Below are 22,957 nucleotides of genomic sequence, written 5' to 3' on the forward strand. Positions count from 1 at the left end.
CTTCTACTATAGCCTCGGGCCGACCAAAGCCTTGTGAGTGGATTTGGTAGACGGAAACTGAAAGAAGCCTGTCGTATATATGTATGTATATGTATATATATATATATATATATATATATATATATATATATATATATATATATATATATGTTTGTGTGTCTGTGTTTGTGTTTGTCCCCCTAGCATTAGCGGTTCGGCAAAAGAGACCGATAGAATAAGTACTGGGCTTACAAAGAATAAGTCCCGGGGTCGATTTGCTCGACTAAAGGCGGTGCTCCAGCATGGCCGCAGTCAAATGACTGAAACCAGTAAAAGAGAGTAAAGAAAGAATGATAATATAAATGAGTTATACACAGCACTAGCACCTGTAAAGGACAAACCTGTATGTATAAAATCGCAGTCGTCCATATATACAGGCTTGTTCTTTACAGGTGCCAGTACCAGGAAAAACTCATCTGTGCTGGTGACATGTAAAAAGCATGCACCACACTCTGTTAAGTGGTTGGCATTAGGAAGGGCATCCAGCTATAGGAAACATACCACAGCAGACAACTGGAGTTTGGACAGCGCCTGTCAAACCATCTGACCCATGCCAAGCATGGAAAACTGACATTAAACGATGGTTATAATAGGCACAAAGCCAGCAATTTGGGGAAACGGTTAATCAATTATATTCTTTTCTACTCAAGGCCCAGAATTTTGGGGGAAGTGGCCAGTCAATTAGATCAATCCCAGTATGCAACTGGTACTTAATTTATCAACCCTGAAAGAATGAAAGCAAAGTCAACCTCGACGGAATTTGAACTCAGAACGGGGTTAGTCAATTATATTGGCAGCAGTACTTGACTGGCACGTCACTGATCCATGAAGGATGAAAGATAAAGTTGCCATGACAATATTGAAACTCGGAATGTATAGAGTTGGAACAAATATTGTAAAGCACTTTTTCTATACTCTAACAAGTCCATCGACCCATAGCCTATAATAATTATTTTCTAATTTAGGTACAAGATCAACAATTTTTGAGGAGAGAGGCCTAGTCAACACCATAAAACCCTAATACTTGGTTTTAATGAACACAACCACCCACACACACACACACACAAAATAATGAAAGGCAAAATTAACCCCAGCAAGTTTTACTACCTTTAACCCTTTGGGTACCACATTTCTGTTGGCATACAAAGGGAGTTTCAATTATATTTTAAAATAATAAAGAATTTAGTAAAACAAATTTGTTACTGGATGGAAGCACTCCGTCGGTTACAACGATGAGGGTTCCGGTTGATCTGAATCAACGGAACAGCCTGCTCGTGAAATTAACGTGTAAGTGGCTGAGCACTCCACAGACACGTGTACCCTTAACGTAGTTCTCGGGGATATTCAGCGTGACAAGGCCGACCCTTTGAAATACAGGTACAACAGAAACAGGAAGTAAGAGTGAGAGAAAGTTGTGGTGAAAGAGTACAGCAGGGATCACCACCATCCCTGCTGGAGCCTCGTGGAGCTTTTTCACTCAATAAACACTTACAACGCCCGGTCTGGGAATCGAAACTGCGATCCTATGACCGCGAGTCCGCTGCCCTAACAACTGGGCCATTGCGCCTCCACTAAGTTTGTTACTAATAAACTAGTGTTTGAAACAAATTAGCATGAGATTTTGATAGAAATTGTGACACAAACTGACCATAGGCAGTCTTAGGTGAGTTGGTATCAAAAAGGTTAAAGAATATATATTTCTAACATTGTGGTGGTTATTTTTAATGTCCAGATGATGGTGATCAACTGCACGGGCAATAAGAACTACAAATTTTGAGTAGATGTCACACTTTCTCTCTTCCAGTTTTCTTTTATCTTTTACTTCTTTCATTCATTAGACTACGGCCATGCTGGGACGCCACCATGAAGAATCTTTAGTTGAACAAATTGACCCCAATTCTATCAGTCCCTTTTGCCAAACTGCCAAGTTACAAGAACATAAACCATCACCAGCTGTCAAGTATTGGTGGGACACACACACACATATGTATACATACGACAGGCTTCTTTCGTTTCTGTCTACCAAATCCACCCACAGGGCTTTGGTCGACCTGAGTCTATAGCAGAAGGTACCACACAGTGGGGCTGAACCTGGAACCATGTGGTTGGGAAGCTAGCTTCTTACCACACAGCCATGACAAGATCATCCTCATCGTCGTTTAACGTCCGCTATCCATGCTAGCATGGGTTGGACGAATGACTGAGGGCTGGCAAACCAGATGGCTGCACCAGGCTTCAATCTTGATCTGGCAGAGTTTCTACAGCTGGATGCCCTTCCTAACACCAACCACTCCGAGAGTGTAGTGGGTGCTTTTATGTGCCACCGGCACGGGGCCAGTCAGGCAGTACCGGCAACAACCTCGCTCAAATCTTTTACACATGCCACTGGCACAGGTGCCAGTAAGGCGATGTTGGTAACGATCACGCTCGAATGGTGTCTTTTACGTGCCACTGCCACAGAGGCCAGATAGCCGCTTCGGCAATGATCACACTCGGATGGTGCTCTTTAAGGCGACGCTGGTAACGATCACACTCGAATGGAGCCTTTTAAGTGCCACTGGCACGGAATGTAGATTTTAAACTGCAGTTTGTGAGGAATAATAGTTGGTTACAGGTTTCCAATGACCTAAACACTGTTTCACTGCATTTTTGACACAAGGAATGATATGTGGTTAGTCCACATCATTCTGTGAGGAGCAATAGGCCTGGTTTCCCCATTTCTCTGGCGTATACATTTCTACTTGGATGGGACACCGGTCCCTCGCAGGATTACTCATTTTTAGCAGCTGAGTGAACTGGCGTCCCCAAAGTCCATCCCCTCCACACCGTGGTGGGAATGCTGGCAACGGGTAGTGTCAGAGCTACGCCGTCGGGAACTTCAGTTCCTGGTAGGGCCACCCAAGACAGATTGGTCTGACACCAAGTGGTACTAGGGCCACAACCCGGCAGACGGGGCTCTGGTGAAAATCCTCGGAGTGTCTGTTTCAGCAACCGGCGGCTCCTCGGTCGTTCTGTCCCTGCGTCTGCGGACAATCTGCAGCAAACAGGATGTCTCCACATGCAGGATTGTTGGGGACCGCTTGTGAAATCCACATATTCCAACGAAACTTCTTCCAAGGAAGAAGCCGACTCAACCCGCTCAGGGTGAATGTCACCACAAGTACAAGTAGAGTGAACTGGAACAATGTGAAATAAGGTGTTTTGCTCAAGAACAACATATCACTTGGTCCAAGAATTGAAACCACAATCTTACAGCCATGAGTCCAACACCCTAACTACTAGGCCATGCACCTCCACAAAGACTATTACAGTAACACATAAGAGCAAAAGAGTTTATGTCTGTAGCCAAAAAATGACTCTACTGATTACTCTATCACTTCAAGGGTGGGGACCAACATCTGGAAGGGGAGATGTTGACTGATGAACAGGACAATTAGCCATTTAGGAGGAGACAAGACAGACTCGCAGATAGACAGCCGTAGTGAAAGATACAGACAGAATAGTGTCATTCTTACAACTAATACTACTTCCAGTCTCCAGCAAGTATAATAATAATAAAACATTGTGTACAGTGCTCAGGTGCACTACAACTCATCTAAAGTGTATGTATAGTACATAGGGTAATGTACAAGCGTCAGGAAAAGAACAGTGCATGAGTCATGACATACACATATGTGTATGAGTATGGAAGGGGGACAATCAGGTGTAATTTCGGCGGATTTCGGAAAGCATGGGGGCCTTAAAGGATATGGCAATCAACAACTGACGCAGGCAGTTTGTTCCATGCTTCAGCAACTCTGAGCGTGAAAAAATGTTTCCGAAAGTCATGGGAGCTGTGCTGTTTTCTGACTTTGTAGGCATGTCCACGTGTGTTGGACACAAGTAGAATTAAAGTTCCCCAGAATCCGCCTTAAACATGTGATTCTGCTATCCAAGGTAAATACTTACATCTGCAGGCGTCAACTCGTCTTTGACAGGTTTCGGGTATTTCTCACACATGGCTGGAATCCATGCATTCTGTGACCTCTGCTGGAACATCTTGGCATCAAGAGCCGCGAGAGCATAGGAACACACACCTTTTTCGTCCTCGACAACAAAGCAGTATTCTTGGTTGATGGTTAATAAGCCACCTACAAGTCTGAAATGGGCAAAAAAAAAGAAATGGCTCATTCACTAAGTAAAGGTTTCTTATTATTGAGATTTTTCATTTCTAAATGTGCAACGTAACATGAGATGATTATATGGAATGAGAGAAGACATCAAGCTATTAACTAGGTTTTGTTTATTTGGAGAAGGAGAGGAGGGAGTTAAAGAGAAGGATGGCAGACAGAGACACAGGCAGCTGGATGGAAAAAGAGACATACAAGTCAGGGAGAAAACAGACAAATACATAGACAACTGGAGAAAAAGACAGACATCCAGAAGGAGAGAGACAGAGAGAGATTACAGACAGTACAACACACTTCAAATGGTTTAGTTTGTGTTTCTTATCATATCACACTCAAGAAGACCAGCCGTCCACTGCAGCAGTGTTAATGCCGCTTCCTCTAATGAAGGGGATTGGCCTGCAAGAGCCCCGTACCAGTGCCACATAAAAAGCACCCGTGACGGCACAACAAGAGAGCACTCATGCCAGTTGCTACGTTAGAAACAGCCAACGGTAGAAACCAAGCCAAATCAGACTGGAACTTGGTGCAGCTCTCGTCAAACCATCCCACCCATGCCAGCATGGAAAAACAGATGTTAATGGATGATGATGATGATGATGTCTATGACATGGAGGATAAGAAGACTGCTAAAATGTCGCATGAAACCAGGCTTAGTGATTTCAATTTCAACCTGAACAAATGTACCCGTGTTCCCTGACAACACAGACTTAAACTGAAGTTAATGCAAGAACCTCTACATGGTGGTGTGATCTGCTAAAAATAACAGTTAATTCTCTCTCAACTAACATTCTACCAACTTAAAAAAAAAAAAAAAAAAGGGCAAGAAATCTTTATATATAAAAGTGAAGTTGTGTGTCTGTCGCCTACGATTTAGATTCCTAACTACTCCCACATTTTGCGGTGCAGTTTAACCAAAACCGGGTATCTTATAGTCGTGATTCATATCGAGCATTTCTGGGTATTAGCACGCGTCTACGATGAGTCTACGATTAAAAAAAAAAATTACCATCATTTTTTTCCATTTTAATGCATTTTTTCGCTATTATATAAGGGAAGTAACTCTCTAAAAATGTCTATGATGAGTCAACGATTTAAAAAAAAAATTTACCATCATTTTTTTTCTATTTTTAATGCATTTTTTTGCTATTTTTTAGGTATAACTCTCTAAAAATGCTTATATAGTCATTTCCCTACAAACCCGAGCAACGCCGGGCGACACTGCTAGTTTCATATAAAGTAGTGCTAAATAAATTATGTCTGAAGAAAATGGTATGATCACGACAGGAATGTATTTAATGAGAGTTCTACAAGGTCAAGGTTGATTTGTGGCTAAACAACAACAACAACAAAGACTCAACTGTTTGAAATGTGTTTTTCACAAAAAAACGTAAATAAATTTTATTTTTAATCTTTTTAATTAAAATTAGAAACAAAAATTATAGATGAAGTTAACAGTCCTAAAAATGTTTTCTATCAGTATACGAGCAATGGTTGCTTGAATAAATAAGCAGTCTGTAGTACAGAAAAGAATTGCTTTAGTGTCATATAAATTAGTGTAGAGACTGGAATGTAGTTTGATTGCGCTTAAAAAAGAAGAGGGGAGATAAAACACAGATAAACTATACAAGAAAAGCAATAAAATACTTAAACAAATGACCAGCCTGGAAAATTCATTTCTCAACTACAACCCACATACACACAAACCAACATACATAACCTTTAGTGGAGGAGCAATGGCCCAGTGGTTAGGGCAGCGGACTCGCGGTCATAGGATCGCGGTTTCGATTCCCAGACCGGGCGTTGTGGGTGTTTATTGAGCGAAAACACCTAAAAGCTCCACGAGGCTCCGGCAGGGGATGGTGGTGATCCCTGCTGTACTCTTTCACCACAACTTTCTCTCACTCTTACTTCCTGTTTCTGTTGTACCTGTACTTCAAAGGGCCGGCCTTGTCACTCTCTGTGTCATGCTGAATATCCCCGAGAACTACGTTAAGGTTACATGTGTCTGTGGAGTGCTCAGCCACTTACACGTTAATTTCACGAGCAGGCTGTTCCGTTGATTCGGATCAACCAGAACCCTCGTCGTCGTAACCGACGGAGTGCTTCCCCACATTACCTTTATTTTTATTTCCAATCTAATTCATACAAACAAAACTTCCCCTATCCCTACCAGTTTGAGTGACTTGTTTACAACACAATTCTGAGTAATTTTAAGGAATTAAACTTTGCAAGAGAGAATCAGATAAAAGAGATTTTGGGAAATATTCGTATTGTCATATGTATTTCTTTACTACCCACAAGGGGCTAAACATAGAGGGGACAAACAAGGACAGACAAAGGGATTAAGTCGATTACATCGACCCCAGTGGGTAACTGGTACTTAATTTATCGACCCCGAAAGGATGAAAGACAAAGCCGACCTCAGCGGAATTTGAACTCAGAACGTAACGACAGACGAAATACGGCTACACATTTCGCCCAGCGTGCTAACGTTTCTGCCAGCTCGCCGCCTTATTGTCATATTGTCATATAGAATAGTAAGCTAGGATCTTTTCGGTTTGAATGGCAGTTTTTAAAAATAATTTCCACATAACTAAAAAATGTTAAACTTCGCATACTGGTAGAATGTGTTTATAAAACATCTTTTTCTCTTGGCTTTATTGAGAAAATTCTATTGTTTGTAAGATATTTGCTGTTTTTTTTCCTTCAATTTCTGAAATTTCAACCAATCAATGACGTCTATTGAGGTGAAAACATTCTGTGCCGTATGAATATGTCCCTCGTTTAAGAAACAGATTGGGTTTATTTACATTTGTGAAGAAAAAAAGATACCCTTCCCCCATCCCTAAACCTAACTCTAAAACAGATTGAAATGCAATAGATCGATACTAGGGTCATAATTATGGGTGGCAATTTCATATGACACCGCTAGAAAAAACTGCCGTTCAAACCGAAAAGATCCGTAAGATATATTAAAATATTGTTTGGGAGAACTCCAAAATTAAAGATTAATAAAGACATTTAGCATAGATAATAAATAATGTATGTGGGATACAAGAAATGCATATATATGTACCTACACAATTAATCTGAATAACCTTTTCGTTATCAAGTTGTTAAAACTGCAAAAGCTATTTTTTTAAATATTATTTTAGTGTGTTCGTTATACATGGCACACAAAGAATTATAAGAAGTGGGACTTAGTCTTAGAGTGGAGAAATGACTATATTGACCCAATAAAAAACAGGAGATACAAAGAGGTAAAAGACATTTATGTAAGTCTAAAACTTTAGGTGCTGTAAACGTAAGCATGAACGGACTTGTTATTTTTCATCATCTACCAATGAAAAATATGTGAAGCTGATTGATGCATCCATGGAGTAAATTCTGACCCCAACCACTACTAACTATCATGTTATAATAATAATAATAATAATAATTAATTCTTTTTATTGGCCACAAGGGCTGACACACATGATTAGTAAACATAAAGGGACAAAACAGGACGAAAGGTTACAAAGGGTTTTGTCCGTTTTTGAAAAGAATCCGAGTAAAAACTGTTTAACAACGAAAGATTATAACAATGAAAAACTCCAAATAGGGGGAGGCGCTTCGAAAGGTTCCTGGTGGAAAAATCCCCATAAAAGCCAACGGGAGCCTGGTCAAAAGGGGGGTAGAGAGCCCCTTTCTCCTTTTATAAAACCTTTTTCAATCACAGGCGAAACCTGAGAATTGGTCCATTTATACTGGCCATTCTCGCACAATTCACCCACCTTTCAGAAAACTTGCTATCGGACAGCACTAAGAGTGCCTAATAATCGACATAGCAATGCCAGGAGATCAACACATCATGAAGAGAAAGAGAAAAAGTTGATAAATATGGAGACCTGAGAACTGAGATGTGGCAGCCACGAGAGTCAAACATAAAGGTTATCCCTATTGTCATCAGAGCATTGGGTTTGATACCAGCTGATCTGAAAACCTTAGAAATACCCTACAATCTAGATGGTACTTAATTTATCAACCCCGAAAGGATGAAAGGAATAATAATAATTGCTGTTACTACAATACCTGTCTCCTATAAGGTCTGGCATGCCTGGAAAAACATCAGTGCCATCCATTCCGTCATCGCAGGTTCTACGACACACTTCATATATTGCCGGCTGAAAGAAACCAATGACATTATTAGTAAGAATATAGAGACACCCTGGTTCAGAAGGGAACACAAAATATGAAACAGATTGACAATTTCCTTACAAGACCCCAAATTTGTAAAGGAATAATATAGGCAGTTGGCATTCATTTTATCAACCCTAAAGTGAAACAGAAGAAACTGAGAGACCAGTGGGACCGGAAGTCTATTGAGATGTACACAAGACGCAAAATCACTTAGTGTGACACCCTTTTGTTACTGCCATTCAACTTCCTCATTGTATTTACTAATGCTACCAATACAGCACACCCCATTACAACAACGGTACATTATAGACTATTGAGGTTCTCCTTCTTCTTTCATCCCACTTCAGCCCTGATCCCTTAAAGCTATGATCAAAAGCATTCAAGCCATGACCAGTCTATCTTCTTTTCCAGACACAGTGTATCAAGGGCTACATTAATTAATGTGTTCCTCCTTTTTCAAGATAACAGGATATGATTCGAATCAGGTTTAGCTTCTATTTTTAGCTGGTCAAGTAACCAAATAGAGACTCCCTCCCTGAACTCAAGTTAGTTTCTTACATTTTTGGATCAATTCAAATTTTTTCCAGTGAAAAGGAATATACAGTCAACTTGAACCATTATTAGTATATAACTGGTACTTATCACAAGGAGCCACACCAGAATTTTGAACTCATAATGTAAAGAAAAAAGAAATCACTTAATTTCTACGAAGCATTTAGTTTAGGACACTACCATTTCTGTCGACACAACATCCTTAACAATAATTAATAGTAGTGATCCTGATGATGATTTTAATTACTACCTTCATCACAAGGCTACAAATTTATATCCAATTAAATGAGCATCAGTTTATAACTGGTATATATACTTTATCAACTTCTGCAGAAATGAAAGACACAAATTATCCACTGGGAGATTTGAACTCAGAACATAAAACGTATTAAAAAAATACTGCAAATGATTATTTGACCCCTTGCTCTATTATTTCTATCACTGAGTCCCTTGTCATCTCCTCAGGACAAGGGACCAAGACTTTTGGCGATTTGCTAACTTGAGAAGACACATCAAGCTAAGTAAAATTGCAGCCATCCACACATACAGGCAGGTTCCCTATGGTTATGCGCCCCACTCCTTCTCCCAGCTGAGGTCTTTGTCTTGCAGGTGCCGGTGCCATGTAATATGCACTTGTGCCAGTGCCATATGTCATGCACTCATACCAGTGCCATGTAATATTGCACCTGTGTCAGTGCCTCATAAGATGCACTGGTGCCAGCAGCACATAAAAAGCACCCAGCACATTCTGTAAAGTTGTTGGCATTAGGAAGGGCATCCAACCATGAAAACCATGCTAAAACAGACAATTGAAACCTGGACAGCTCCTGCCAAAACAGTCCAACCCATGCCAGCATGGAAAACAGATGTTAAATGATGATGATGATGATGACTCCATACCGAATGTAGTGGATTTAGTTGACTCTACAGGAATTTAGAACTTCTGGCAGTTTGCTACCATTAATGGTTTCAAATTTTGGCTCAAGTTCGGCAACTGGATGGAGAAGGAGTAGTTGATTACATCAACCCCAGTGCGTAACTGGTACTCTATTTTATCAACCCGCAGAGAAATGAAAGCCGACATCAGTAAGGCTTCAACTCAAAACACGAAGAGCCAAAATAAATATTCCAAGGTACTGTCTGTCACTGTATCCACTACTCTCAAATAATTTCTAATTTAAGCACAAAACCACAAATTTGAAAAGTGAGGGGTTGGTCAATTATACCAACTCCGGTACATTATTTTATTATGGACTCTGGGAAGTATGAAAGGCAATGTTGAATGCTGACCTCGGTGAATTTGAACTCAAACATTGAAAGGAAGCAACTAAGCGTTTTGATGGTCATTCTACAGATTCTACCATCAACTGCTCTTAATAATAATAATAATAATAATAATAATAATAATAATTAATTAATCGTTTCTATTAGAGGCACAAGTCCTGAAATTTTGGCAGGAGTGGGGTAGTCAATTAAATTGGCCCCCCTACCACCACCAAGTGCTCCTTTGGCACTTATTTTCTCAACCTTGAAGGGATAAAAGACAAAGTCGATTTCGGTGCCATTTGAACTCAGAACATAAAGGCAGAAGAAATGCTGCTAAGCATTTTGTCTGGTACAGTAATGATTTGGCCAGCTCGCTGCCCTATCATTATCATCATTATTATTATTAATAATAACAATAATAATAATAATAATAATAATAATAATGATGATGATGTTGGTGGTAGTGATGAAGATATCTATGATGAAAGGATAATATGAGTATAGTTGACCTATGATGTTTGTTTCATTAATCCTGGGAGATCGAATGAGAAATTCAATCCCAGCATAATTAAAACTCACAACATCAGGACCTTGTTATTTCATGCTTATTATAATAATAAAAAATCCCTATTTAACACAAAATACTCCCTGGATAGCTTTTGACTTTGTCTTTTTTTTTTTTCTTTTCGTGTGAGTGTACTTTTGAATTTCTAAAAATTATAACGAGAGATCCAATCACAAGAGATCCACTGAGAATTACCGTTCTTGTATTTTTGCAATGAGGGGGGGCGGGTGGGAGGAATCTCTACCACAAAAACAAAAAGCAAATATGTATAAATATATAAAACACCATACCCACACTCGGCCAATCTTGAGTTTTATCGAGTGTTGCTCGTAATTTGCCGTCCGAAAAGATAGTGTAGAAAAACATCAGAAGACAGACATACTATAATCAGAGCTAGAAAAATGATAAGAATGTTTTGTCGCATGAATGTTTAGAGTGCGCAAGCTGGAGTAAGAAAGAAAGGTAAAAAAATGTGGATGGGGGGGCGCGCAGCACAAAACCTACCTCGTCGGCTGAAACGTACGGTCGTATCGTATAAAACTTGTTGACGGGAGGTTCTGGAGGTTTCAGGAAAAAAAGGTCATGAGCGCCATCAATTGGCAGCATGTGCTAAAGAAAAAAAAAGTCCGAAGGGAAAAAAAAAAAAGAGAGAGAAAGAAAAAGAAAGCCATCCATTAGTAATCCTGCAGAAAATTTGAAACAAATTAGCAACAACGCGCAAAAATGAGTGACATTTCTGCAGAGCTCGCTTGCGCAGATGTTACGGGCAAGTCCCCCATATAATCGCACTTTAATTTTTTTCTAAAAAAAGTTAAGAAAATGAAGGAGCAGACCATGGGAGATTTTGATAGGGGCACTGGCGAGAATGAAGACTTTTTTTTATGGGGATGAGGGTTTGTTTTTTTCTTCTTCTTCTTGCTAATAATTTCCTCATACTTCCATCGCTAACTATACACTTCTTCAAAACAGGTCAAGAGGATTTAAGAAGGCAACCCAGCTTAACTGTCCTTTATGCGCATGTATATATAAATACATGTAGGCATTTGTAAATGGATCTAATGTCAGTTTTAACATGTGTTCTAGTTGTTCAAACGACTGAACTTCATACTTATTGAATTATATAATGTAACTAGCCGAGTATTCCACAGACACATATGCAGAGATGGAACATGGTTAGTCGATAAGGCTGGTATTTTGACTTACAAGTGTAGTTCAATAAGACATGTTTCCCCTATTTCACTAACACGAGTTGGATCAAGGTGTCAACCAACAGTCATGTTAGAGGACAACTGCCCAATGTGCCATGCAATGAAGTCCAAACCAAGACTTCATAATTGCAAACCAAACTTCTATACCATTAGTCCTGTCTACACTATTTAACTTAACTTATAGAAAGCATTTACAAGCATGAATTTACATGCATTGGATTTGATGGTGAATATTCTCGTTATTCAATCAATGTGAAAGGTGAGTGTTAGTAGTCGAATATCCTACAGACGCTTATGGGATCAGCATGGTACAATGTGGGATAAGGCTGGCCCTTTGAATTACTGGAACAGCCTATACAACTGGCTTTCACACAGTGTCTGTCTCTCAATTTTACCGACAAGGCATAAATTGACCTGAGGTCATTGGTAAGTAAAAGACAATTGACTGAGATACCAAGCAGTAGGATCGAACCAGAACCTCATGATAGTGAAATGGGAATATAAAAAAAAGGACCGATGAGAAAATTCCAAGTGAAAAACTCACTGCTACTACCAGTACCATTACAACTATTGTTTGTATGTATGTATGTATATCTTATCCAGGTTATTTACTATGAATGGAAAACTGCATGCTTCCATTTGTAGTAAACTTTCACCAAAGTGAAAGCGGTACAGTCGAGGATTGGAGCCAGTTCATTCAGCTCATTTGCCTGTGCAAAGAACTTGGAAGCCAGCAAGCACAAGTGCCAAAAAGAGGTGATATATTATACAACATTAATTTAAACAGAAACAATATATTAATAGGTAGTTGAGAAAATAGATAATATGGTAAATATTGGAAAATATTCAACATTTTAGAAAAGTTTAAGAGAAGCGGGGAAAAAATAAAAATGTAATGTCTTTGAAAGATAATATAAAGCCATGGTGTTACTTTGATGTAATAGTCAAATACTTTCAGATGGATTCTTATTTTAATTTCCACATTATTTGATGACTCAAAGACACGGTAATGGCTTGCACCTGCTAGCAAGTGCTTTGAATAGTGAAATAGTTTCACAAACTCCATATTTTAACTAGACTCTTGAGACAATTAGCAAAACACTTTAAGCGTTAAGTTCAATCCCTCTTTTGATCAGCTACCAATTCTTAAGCTACGAAATAACATCAAAAGTTAGAATTAGTGATACATCTTCCACACTAAAACAACTAAAAGAAAATATACAGAAAGATTAGGGTGCTGCTTGTAGAATTCAATGTTTCATTCATTGAGACGAAGCCACCAGTTGGAGAAATGGTCATTCGATGCACCATCTTTCACTACATTTTTCCCTTACATGAACTGTGTCAGTATCTGTTGCGTAATCCTATATCGTTTAATAGCTCATGACGATTGCCACAACAAGCAGAAGATTAAGAGAGGCCCACTTGCAGCCAATGATTGCCAGCTGAGCCACCAAAACCAAAGTGGTACTTTAAAGGCAAAGCTTCACTGTCCCTTACCCCAAAATACAATAAATATGGAAGATTTACTAGACTGAAGAATAAAAAAACAAAAAGAGTGGAGAGTTAAAAACATTACTGATAAATGCTGTCAATATTGGTGTTAGAGGAAGGGAAAAGTGGTGTGTAATTGAAGGCGGGGAAAGTATCTAGGTGACTACCCAGCGTCTGCTCCACTTCTTTATTCAGCACAAGAAACATTCCTCAAGCTTAACACAGAAAAAAAAAAAAAAAGAGGGATTAACAAAGAACACGGTGCTTTATGCTCATATTAGCTACTCCTCTCTCAGAGTTTAACAAAACATATTAACAACTAATGTTTACAGTTTGTGTGTGTACCAATGTGCACATGTGTGAAAGCATCCAAATCCCTTGGAATTAGGTTAATACAGTGTCAAACTACCTGCAACCAACTAGCCACATGAATAAGTGGCTAAGTGGCTCATAGCTTGTCACCATGCTGCATTTACAGCTGTTGCTAATACACTAAGTACAAAAGCTTGGTTTGTCTCACTGAGAAACCAGTACCATAGAGTAGTGAATTTATTCCTCTAAATAGCAGAAACACTGGAAATTTGACAAGCGGTTCGTAAGCTTTCAGTGCTACATTAGAATTTTCCTCATAAAAAAATAATCTTGGACAGGAATGGTCTCTGCCAAGTTAACTTGCAAAGATATACATGAAAACAAGAGTCTTCGGTTGTTTTCCTATATAAACCAATAGAACCACACACGTGTACACAAAATGTCACCAGTGCTGGTTGATTTGCAGAATTTGCTTAACGAAAAAGCATTTAAAAATTAATACAAAATTAAAAGATTTAACAACACAAATTAATCACCCCAAATGGTGTCATTAAAATTTTTGAGTGTTGAGTTTTGAATTAAAAACATCTAACATTTATTAAGTCAGTTTATTCCAAATTTTTTGCTTGTATTTCTAAAATCCAATAGTAACATGTAAAATGATATATATATTTATATATAGGTAATTCTACTAAAAATACAACTACTAGTACTAATACTATTGCTACTACTAATAATAATAATAATAACAATGATTCCAGTCTGGTGTAATCAAGTGAGAGGAGAGTAACCAGCAGAGCATGGAGCACGAGGGCATCAAGGTGAACAAAGTCTCCAAGAAATCAGAAATCATTTTCATTTAAAAAAATCTAAAATTCCACAATCTTGTATCTATGTGATTTATATAAAAATATATTTAAAATATATACATACATATATATATAGATAGATAGATACATATATATACATGTATATAGAGAGTAAAAGGAAGAAGCAGTTTAAAGAGAAAAAATTAATTTTTACCTATATAAAAGCAAAACTTACTTTAAAATATACAATTATATATAAAAAATATATATATATATTTGTTAAGGAAAGAAAAAAAGTGATTTCTGGGTCTTAGAGTTAAAAATCTTTTTCAGCGCGCACATCTTTGCAACTGCAAAAGAATGTTTCTTTTTTAATAATAAACAAGAAAAAAAAAAGTTTTGAAGAAATTCAACGTTGGAAGTTTCCTGCAAAACAACTTTTTAAAGAGCTCTTGGATGAAATTATTCAGCTTAGAATATTAAAGTTTAAACTAATAAATTTTTAAATCAGTATGGAAAAAATTGTAATGCGTAAAATGTATGTGTGTGTGTATATGTATATAAATTTTATATATGTACTTATGTACAGAGGTACACAGACATATACATAAGTATATGTGTCTATGTGTATATATATATATATATATATATATATATATATATATTACACATATACACACAGGTTTATATTTATTTATTTATATATATATATATATATTATATATATATATATATATACACACACACATACACACGCGCACACAGTCATACTGAAAAAATGTCAAAATATTTTAATAAAATTCTCGGTCAGAAAAGCTGGGAAAATTAAAATTAAACTTAAAACTCAGCATAAAAGTAAGATAGTTAGTGAGGTGGTGAAGGTGACAACAATACATCTATTAAAACACCATTGAGCGGAGTACAGAACCTTTGCTGAGACGGACAGAGAAAGGTAGCACGAGAGAATAATTTTCCTGGATAGAGAAGATTAAAGTATAGAGAGCATGAAAACTTCTGTTGTATTCCAAAGTCAGGTAAAGTTGAATTTCTTCACAGTAATAAAAAAAAAAAAAGAGCAGCGCCAAAAATGAATGTATGTCAGTCTTAGTGAAGAGTGTGTTTTCTTAAGCTTGAGGAAAGTGGTTGTGCTTGAAGAAATATATTAAAAAATTAACCATCAACAGAAATAAATAAATATATAAATAAATAAATAACAGACAAATTGATATTATGACTCGAGATGCAACACATGAGGCAGACAATCACTTTACCGTTTCTACTGTTAGCATCTGTAAGGCACGTTTTGTTTTGTTTGGGTTTTTTTTTATAATAATGAAATTATTGTATACAGTGCTCAGGTGCACCACAACTTGTCAGAAAGTGCATATAAAGTACATACAATTTCCACCACCTCTCTATCATTTACAATTCGATGAAATGAGTTTAGAGGTTATCTTTTATATCGTCCCTGTTATTCAACTGTAGTGTCACTTATACAGTACCATCAATACGCTGATGTTAATTCTACTATGGCAGCTATAGGCTTACACCATCAGCCCTCGAGCTTCACAGTTACAAGGACTTCAACATGTGTTGATTAAATCAAAATATCCGGTGTTACAGTAATGAACAATTTGCATCTCCACTTAAAACAACAAGACATTGTTTGTGGATTCATTTCTAATCAAAACATAGGAAATCAAACAAACCAACAGAAAAATTTCGTAGGATTAGCTAACATAATATTTCTTTATAGATATCAAAAAGTGATCATCTGCTTCATGAGTTGCATGTTAAAAATGAATTTTTAAAATTATTTCTCGGGCAATTAAGGTTAAAATCACACACAAAAAAAAATGGCATTTAAGTTTTAGATATTTTTTTCTTTCTATGAGATTCCATGGGTTTTTTTCAGTTGTCTATTTTTCCTTTTCAATTAAAAAATTTGCTTATATTTTGAAATCTGTTGCAACATCTGGTGCCAGGATTTTTAGGGTTGCTGAAAAAGTTGTTGTAGTAGCCATTGGCATACATACTTGGAATTCTGCCTGAAGACCACCACGAAACACCCATGGTTCCTGATCTCCACTTGTGAAAGCTTCTTTATAGCCACTAGTGCACCCTACATGTCCATTGAGAAAAAGAAAGAATAAGATTAGATCAGCCATACATCAGCAACCAGAAAGAGAGAGAGAAATTTGGGGTGGAGTTTAGGGGAGAAAAAAGTTACCAGAAAGGGAGAAAAAAAGTTTTTTGATAATTAAATAATATTTTAAAATTTAAATAGTATTCAAATCCTAAGATAATAGCTTAGCAAAAAATAGAACTCAACTGCAGAAGTTAGTTTCGCTTAAGGGGCTGAACCCCTTACCTTAATTATATAAGTGGAACGTATTTTATCAATCTCCAGAAAACTAGAGGGACTACATCACCCATCATATCATTGAAACTATAACCATAACTAATTATCACATGGCCAGTTTTCAAAGTGATAATCTTTAACAGGTAATATCAAGCAATAATAATCTTTATCATGCTATAACTGATATGGCCTGCAGATACAAATAGCCTGATGCATAAACATATCTGCAGCATGATGGAGGACACACAAAATAGACCAGACCACGATATATCAAGGTTATGAGAATGATAACTGCAACTATGTCTCTACTAACAGGTCTGCACATGTTGCTAGCCAAGAATAAATATATTCAGAACAACTATACACACATTAATATAATGCAAAAATTTTTAAATGCTAAATCTATTCTACAGGACTGACAGCATCAAGTTTGTCACAAACACTGAGATGAAAAGGGCTGATAAGTTAAAAGTTAATTATTTGAACAGAGAGATTAAGACAAAAAAAAAAAAAGTGAAAAAAAAAAGAAAGAAAGAAAACTTAACCCTTTCGTTACTGTATTTATTTTGAGATGCTCTGTGTTTCTTTTAATTACTTTAAATATAACAAAGAATTTAGTAAAATAACTTAATTATCATTAAGCTAGTGTTAGGAACGTAAATTGTAACTAAGGCTTGCTTGGAAGATTTTAATTCAAAACTTATGAAAACAAGACATTTTACCACAGAGCCAGAGCCGGTTTTGGCCGGGTTAGTAACAAAAGGGTTAATACATGCTATTCAGAGTTTAGATTACTTAACCCTTTTGTTACTAACCCGGCCAAAACCGGCTCTGGCTCTGTGGTAAAATGTCTTGTTTTCATAAGTTTTGAATTAAAATCTTCCAAGCAAGCCTTAGTTACAATTTACGTTCCTAACATTAGCTTAATGATAATTAAGTTATTTTACTAAATTCTTTGTTATATTTAAAATAATTGAAAGAAACACAGAGCATCTCAAAATAAATACAGTAACGAAAGGGTTAAGACACCACATATTGCAGTGTGAGTAGACAAGTGACACGAGAGAATATCACTTTTCGTTAATCTCTGCTAACATCCAATGTTGTTTGTGGTTATTTGTTTATAAACACTTCGGTCTTTAACCGATTATACAGTTATAAAATCCACTACAAATATACACTGACACAGTGACAACTGTGGCAGCAACTAAGTGGACAGAGAACGGATTTACTAAGTGAATAGACAGAAACTGTCACCAGCTCTGAGATGTCCCTGGCAGTTACAAACAGAAACCACAGTTCTGCTCACCCAGCTGTAAATAAGTACCATAGAGGGGTACTGTTCACTAATTGTAAATAGAATCTATCTCACTGAAAACACTGTATGCTGTGGGAGCTCAATGCTGGGCCCAATAATATTTTTGTGAATGGGCATGTAAAAAGCACCATCCGTCCGTGGCCGTTTGCCAGCTCCGTCTGGCACCTGTGCGGGTGGCACGTAAAAAGCACCCACTACACTCACGGAGTGGTTGGCGTTAGGAAGGGCATCCAGCCGTAGAAACACTGCCAGATCAGATTGGGCCTGATGCAGCCTTCTGGCTTCACAGACCCCAGTTGAACCGTCCAACCCATGCTAGCATGGAAAGCGGACGCTAAATGATGACGATGATGATTTCTAGAGAAGGAGCATTTCTAGACTAATTTTTCCAAAAGACATTGCATGAAAGCAAGTAGTCACTACCATCTGCCTACATGTTAAAGGATTCAATACCCAAGTAACTTCTCACCTAATTTTTTTTTTTAATCTCAAACCACCCAAACCCCACAAAAATAAAAACCCAATTAGACATTAGACGTGTAAGTAAACTGGTGTGTCCATTGGTATTTTTCATTTCTTTTCCCATTCTGTTTGATAAAAGAGCATGGCAGAGAGAAAATTAAAAAAATAAATCAATTAATCAATTAACCTTTCTTAACTCTAACTTCTTGAATTTTTTTTTTCTTTTTAAATAATAAACAAGACCTTGACAGCAATAACATCAACAACAAATTCAATAAGAAACCAAATGCATTCCAAAATATTTTTTTGTCTAGTCACATCAGAAAAAAAAAAAAAATCATTAATTTATTCCATTACATTATTTCTTGCATAAATTATGTTGATGCTTTTAGATTTTTAATTAAAACCTAAATTTAAAGGAAAAAATTACATGATGATAAAAACACGAAAACAAAAGTAATAAATATAATAATGATGATTGCAATTATGAGAAGATTTGCTAAAAAAACTGACATAAGGAGTAGGCTAATTCCATACACACACACACGGATGCACATACATATATACACACATATATACACATTCAGCAAGCAAGTAGAAAAATCAAAGTCAGTTGGTGTTGCCAAAGTAGATTGAAGACACTAGCCTTTGTGCAGTGACACAACCTACACCTATGACCCAAGAAGGGTGAACTGGGGCTGTACTTGACGGATGAAAGAAGAATATGAATCTAGGATCGAATCAAATGCTCTTAAAACTTTGTCCCTCTCTAAACATAAGTGTGTAAACAAACAGAAATGAAAATATACAATGAACAAGAGTTGAATGAAGGTGTCTACAGCAGGAAGGTAGGAAAAGAAAAAGCTGAAGTCCTACCTTAGGACAGTGGGTTTCACAAAGAGACTGTGATGAGTGGTGATAGGCTGTCGACTACATCAACTCAATCCATACCAGTATAGAAACATGGATATTAAAAGTAAATAATATATGACAAAAACAAAAAAAAACATGAATAATGAAAACAAACTCTACCTTCAAATGACTACCAATAATGAAAGGTATCTAAACTGACCACTAACCAACTGTCCAATGATATTGTAGTTCAGACCACAACTACTTTTCTATATTCAGGCCAATAAAGGTTTCTCAACACAGTTGTTTTGACTTGTTAAAAATAGTAACCAAACCTCCCTCAAATGACACTCTACTTTTTCATATTACAGAAACACACACGGGATAGTTGTAGTCTCATATAGAATGGAAATGTCTTTGAACAAATGCCTGATCAACCAAGACTGACTGACATGGGACTAAATAAACAACATACTATCTTATTCTGTTTGTTCTGTACTCCGGCCAGGACAGAGAAAAGTGTGTGTGTGTGTGTGTGTTTTGCAGAGCTGACAGGTAACATGAAGTTGCATACACCAGGAAAGTCAACAACAATAAACCAAAGATACACTACATGTCTGTTGAGCTGAGATTATGTTAGCAAATCTACTTAACTTAATCTTCTTAAACAAGACCAGAAGGGACCTAGATAACTAGAGGTGATCAGTAACTCGTTAACTGACAATTACCTACGAAAATTAATTCTGAAATGATGTTACCGTCACTGACCAGTACATTGATACAACTGCAATAAAATGTTCTTAAATACCTATCATGTACATTTTTCTCCCTATCCTTTGGACAAAAATTCATAAGGGACAGGAAATTTATAAAAGACAAAGGAATAAGTCTATGTAGTACAGAGGGACTTTTTTTAGAGAGCAAGAGAAACAGTGCAAGTTGGAACTGAAACCAGCTCACAGATTTGCCTTACCAGGGACTTACCTCTCCCTCTACGGTAACCATAACAACCTCACATCAGTGATAAAAACTTGGACAACTGATACATACACAACATGCATAGCAGTAAATAATTTGAAGATGACAACACAATACATAACAGTAAAGTGTTGGATTAGTGGAAACAGTCTAATATATTATAATTTATTATAATATATTATAATTTATGAAATGGTTAACGTATACGTTGACAAGCAGGTCAGTACATGTGTGTCAAAACTGTTTTATAGTTGCACAAATTAAATACAGCAAAATATTTCCTTCTTTAAATAATAAAATGAAAATGTAAAAAGAAACCGTGTTGCTTAAACAGTTCAAACTGGTTCCATAAAATAGATATGTTATTTTCTACACTACAAATATTTAAAGACTGTACAATATATTTATGTATATTGCTTGTTAATAAAAAATAATTTAGTGGGTTTTTATCTTCCATTGGAACAAATAAGACATTTCTGCACTCAAAGGAAAGTAATTTTGTCAATACGACTTTATTACCGTTATTTATTTACTTGTTAATTTTGTGCCTGTATAAAAAATGAGGTTTTGAAAGAAACCAGAACTTAAACACAGTTTATATGAACAATGAATTAATAATTCTTGTTACCTAATTTAATATATAAAATTACTTGCATTCATTTTAAACAATTAATTAGATCACAAACAGCATTTTCAAAATGAGTACTTTCCATTTCATGTATGTGTGTATATGCTTTCACACGTGTATATACATGTATATACACATACGTGCATACACACACATATAATCATAACTAAAAAAAAGTATTTTATTACACCAGTCAAAACTAGGATATGCAATACTGGTTCCATCTTTGAGAGAAAAGAAAGAAAATTAAAAATAAAAAAAAATTTAGGAAGCAAAAGTTGCATCCTCAACTGCACAAGAACTGCAGCATGGTTGCAACTTTATGGCATCATAAAACCCTCATATCTCAGAGAAAGGCTGGAAAAGCAAGCTGAAAGTGAAAACAGAAAGATTGAAAACACACCATACTGACATTCGTGTAACCTTGCTACACATTAAGAGTGCACATATTTCTGGGAAGGGATCTATTTATTTTGTCAAAGTTATGCCAAACAAACTCAAAAGTTATCAGACATTGCCAAATTTTGTTTCAATTTAATAATCAATCAAAATATTTTTGTATGTGCTTAAGACAAAAGAAGACGGTGAATGAAGTTTAACAAGAAACTAAAGAATTTTGTAAATTTTTCTTAAAAGCAAACTAAGGATTGAATAAAATCTAAAAGGAAAATAAAATTTAAATTTATATATATATATATGTATTATACAAACAAACATACACAGATAGACAAGCAGGCAGGGGAACGATATTTTGAAAGAGAAAAGTTTACAGTTTGTCAATATGGCTCATATTTCCTATATGAATGTTTGACCTAGCTTGCTTTTCCATTTAACTTTGTTTAATAAAACAGACTTGTCCATCATCATCATCATCATCATCATCACTGTTGTTGTCATAATATTAATTGCAGAGAGGAAAAAAAAAATAAAACATTAGAAATATACGTATAAGATATATATATATATATATACATATATCATATATATATACACACACACATATATATATATATATATATATTATATCAACTATGAAAGAGTTGTGACACAATGTCAAACTGTCCAAAAATACTTGTCAACATAAATATTTAAAAAATTCAGTTAAGGACACTGAACATATATAAATACAGAAGAAATAGGGAGGTGGGAGAATTAGAAAACCAGGCAGGATGGTTGCAAGGGACTTTTAGATCGCTTGCCAACATTTGTGAAATATTTTCCTTCCCATACATGAACAATTGTATTTTGAAAATAATCTAAGATTGAAAAAGGTGTCATAATGCTTAAGGCAGTGAGGATCCATAACTGACACACACCCAGTACATTGTTACAATTTATCATATTCGGTTATATGTACTTACATTAAGACAGAAACAGTTAAGTAGCAAACTAAATTATTTTGGAGTACTTAATTACAATCCATCTTTCTTCTGAGTTAAAATTCTGCCAGGAGATAATCTTGCCTTTAATCCACTTCCGAGTTCCATTAAACAGTGCCGAGATTGATTCAATTGACTATATTCTACCCATGCAAATTATGCCGTAGGGCCACTGTAAGGAACACTGTTCTCAACAACAACAATAATGGTGACGATGGTATTTCTTACACAGGTACAAGAACACACGATTTTAAGAAGGATAAAGGCAGAGTTGACTGTGACAGGTTGAACTCAGAACATAAAGGGACATAACTAAACAGCATTGAAGGCATTTAAAATCCAACACTGTTATGTCAGCTGCTCCACCCAACACAATAGCAACAGA

At 36.3% G+C, this 22,957-nt stretch overlaps 1 protein-coding gene and 1 long non-coding RNA gene across 3 annotated transcripts in view; both read right to left on the bottom strand.

Moving 5' to 3' along the window:
* Positions 1-22,957, bottom strand: part of LOC115218926 (protein O-GlcNAcase) — a 76,045-nt gene that overhangs the window by 743 nt on the left and 52,345 nt on the right. Inside the window, exons 11-14 of one of the 2 annotated variants that reach the window (XM_029788942.2) lie at positions 16,630-16,715; positions 11,275-11,379; positions 8,280-8,371; positions 3,988-4,177 (exon numbers count right to left, since the gene is read on the bottom strand). In XM_029788942.2, coding sequence (XP_029644802.1) covers positions 3,988-4,177; positions 8,280-8,371; positions 11,275-11,379; positions 16,630-16,715 — 473 coding nt within the window. Of the gene's footprint in view, positions 1-3,987; positions 4,178-8,279; positions 8,372-11,060; positions 11,164-11,274; positions 11,380-16,629; positions 16,716-22,957 lie in introns of those variants that run through there. The other variant, XM_036508651.1, reaches the window with a different exon arrangement.
* Positions 4,184-6,481, bottom strand: LOC118765891. Its single transcript, XR_005001804.1, has 3 exons — positions 6,325-6,481; positions 5,426-5,925; positions 4,184-5,036 (listed from the first exon to the last, which is right to left on the bottom strand). It is a non-coding gene; the product is annotated as an uncharacterized LOC118765891 (long non-coding RNA).

Source organism: Octopus sinensis, linkage group LG14 (assembly GCF_006345805.1).
Source record: "Octopus sinensis linkage group LG14, ASM634580v1, whole genome shotgun sequence".
In the NCBI taxonomy this organism is placed as follows: Eukaryota; Metazoa; Mollusca; class Cephalopoda; order Octopoda; family Octopodidae; genus Octopus; species Octopus sinensis.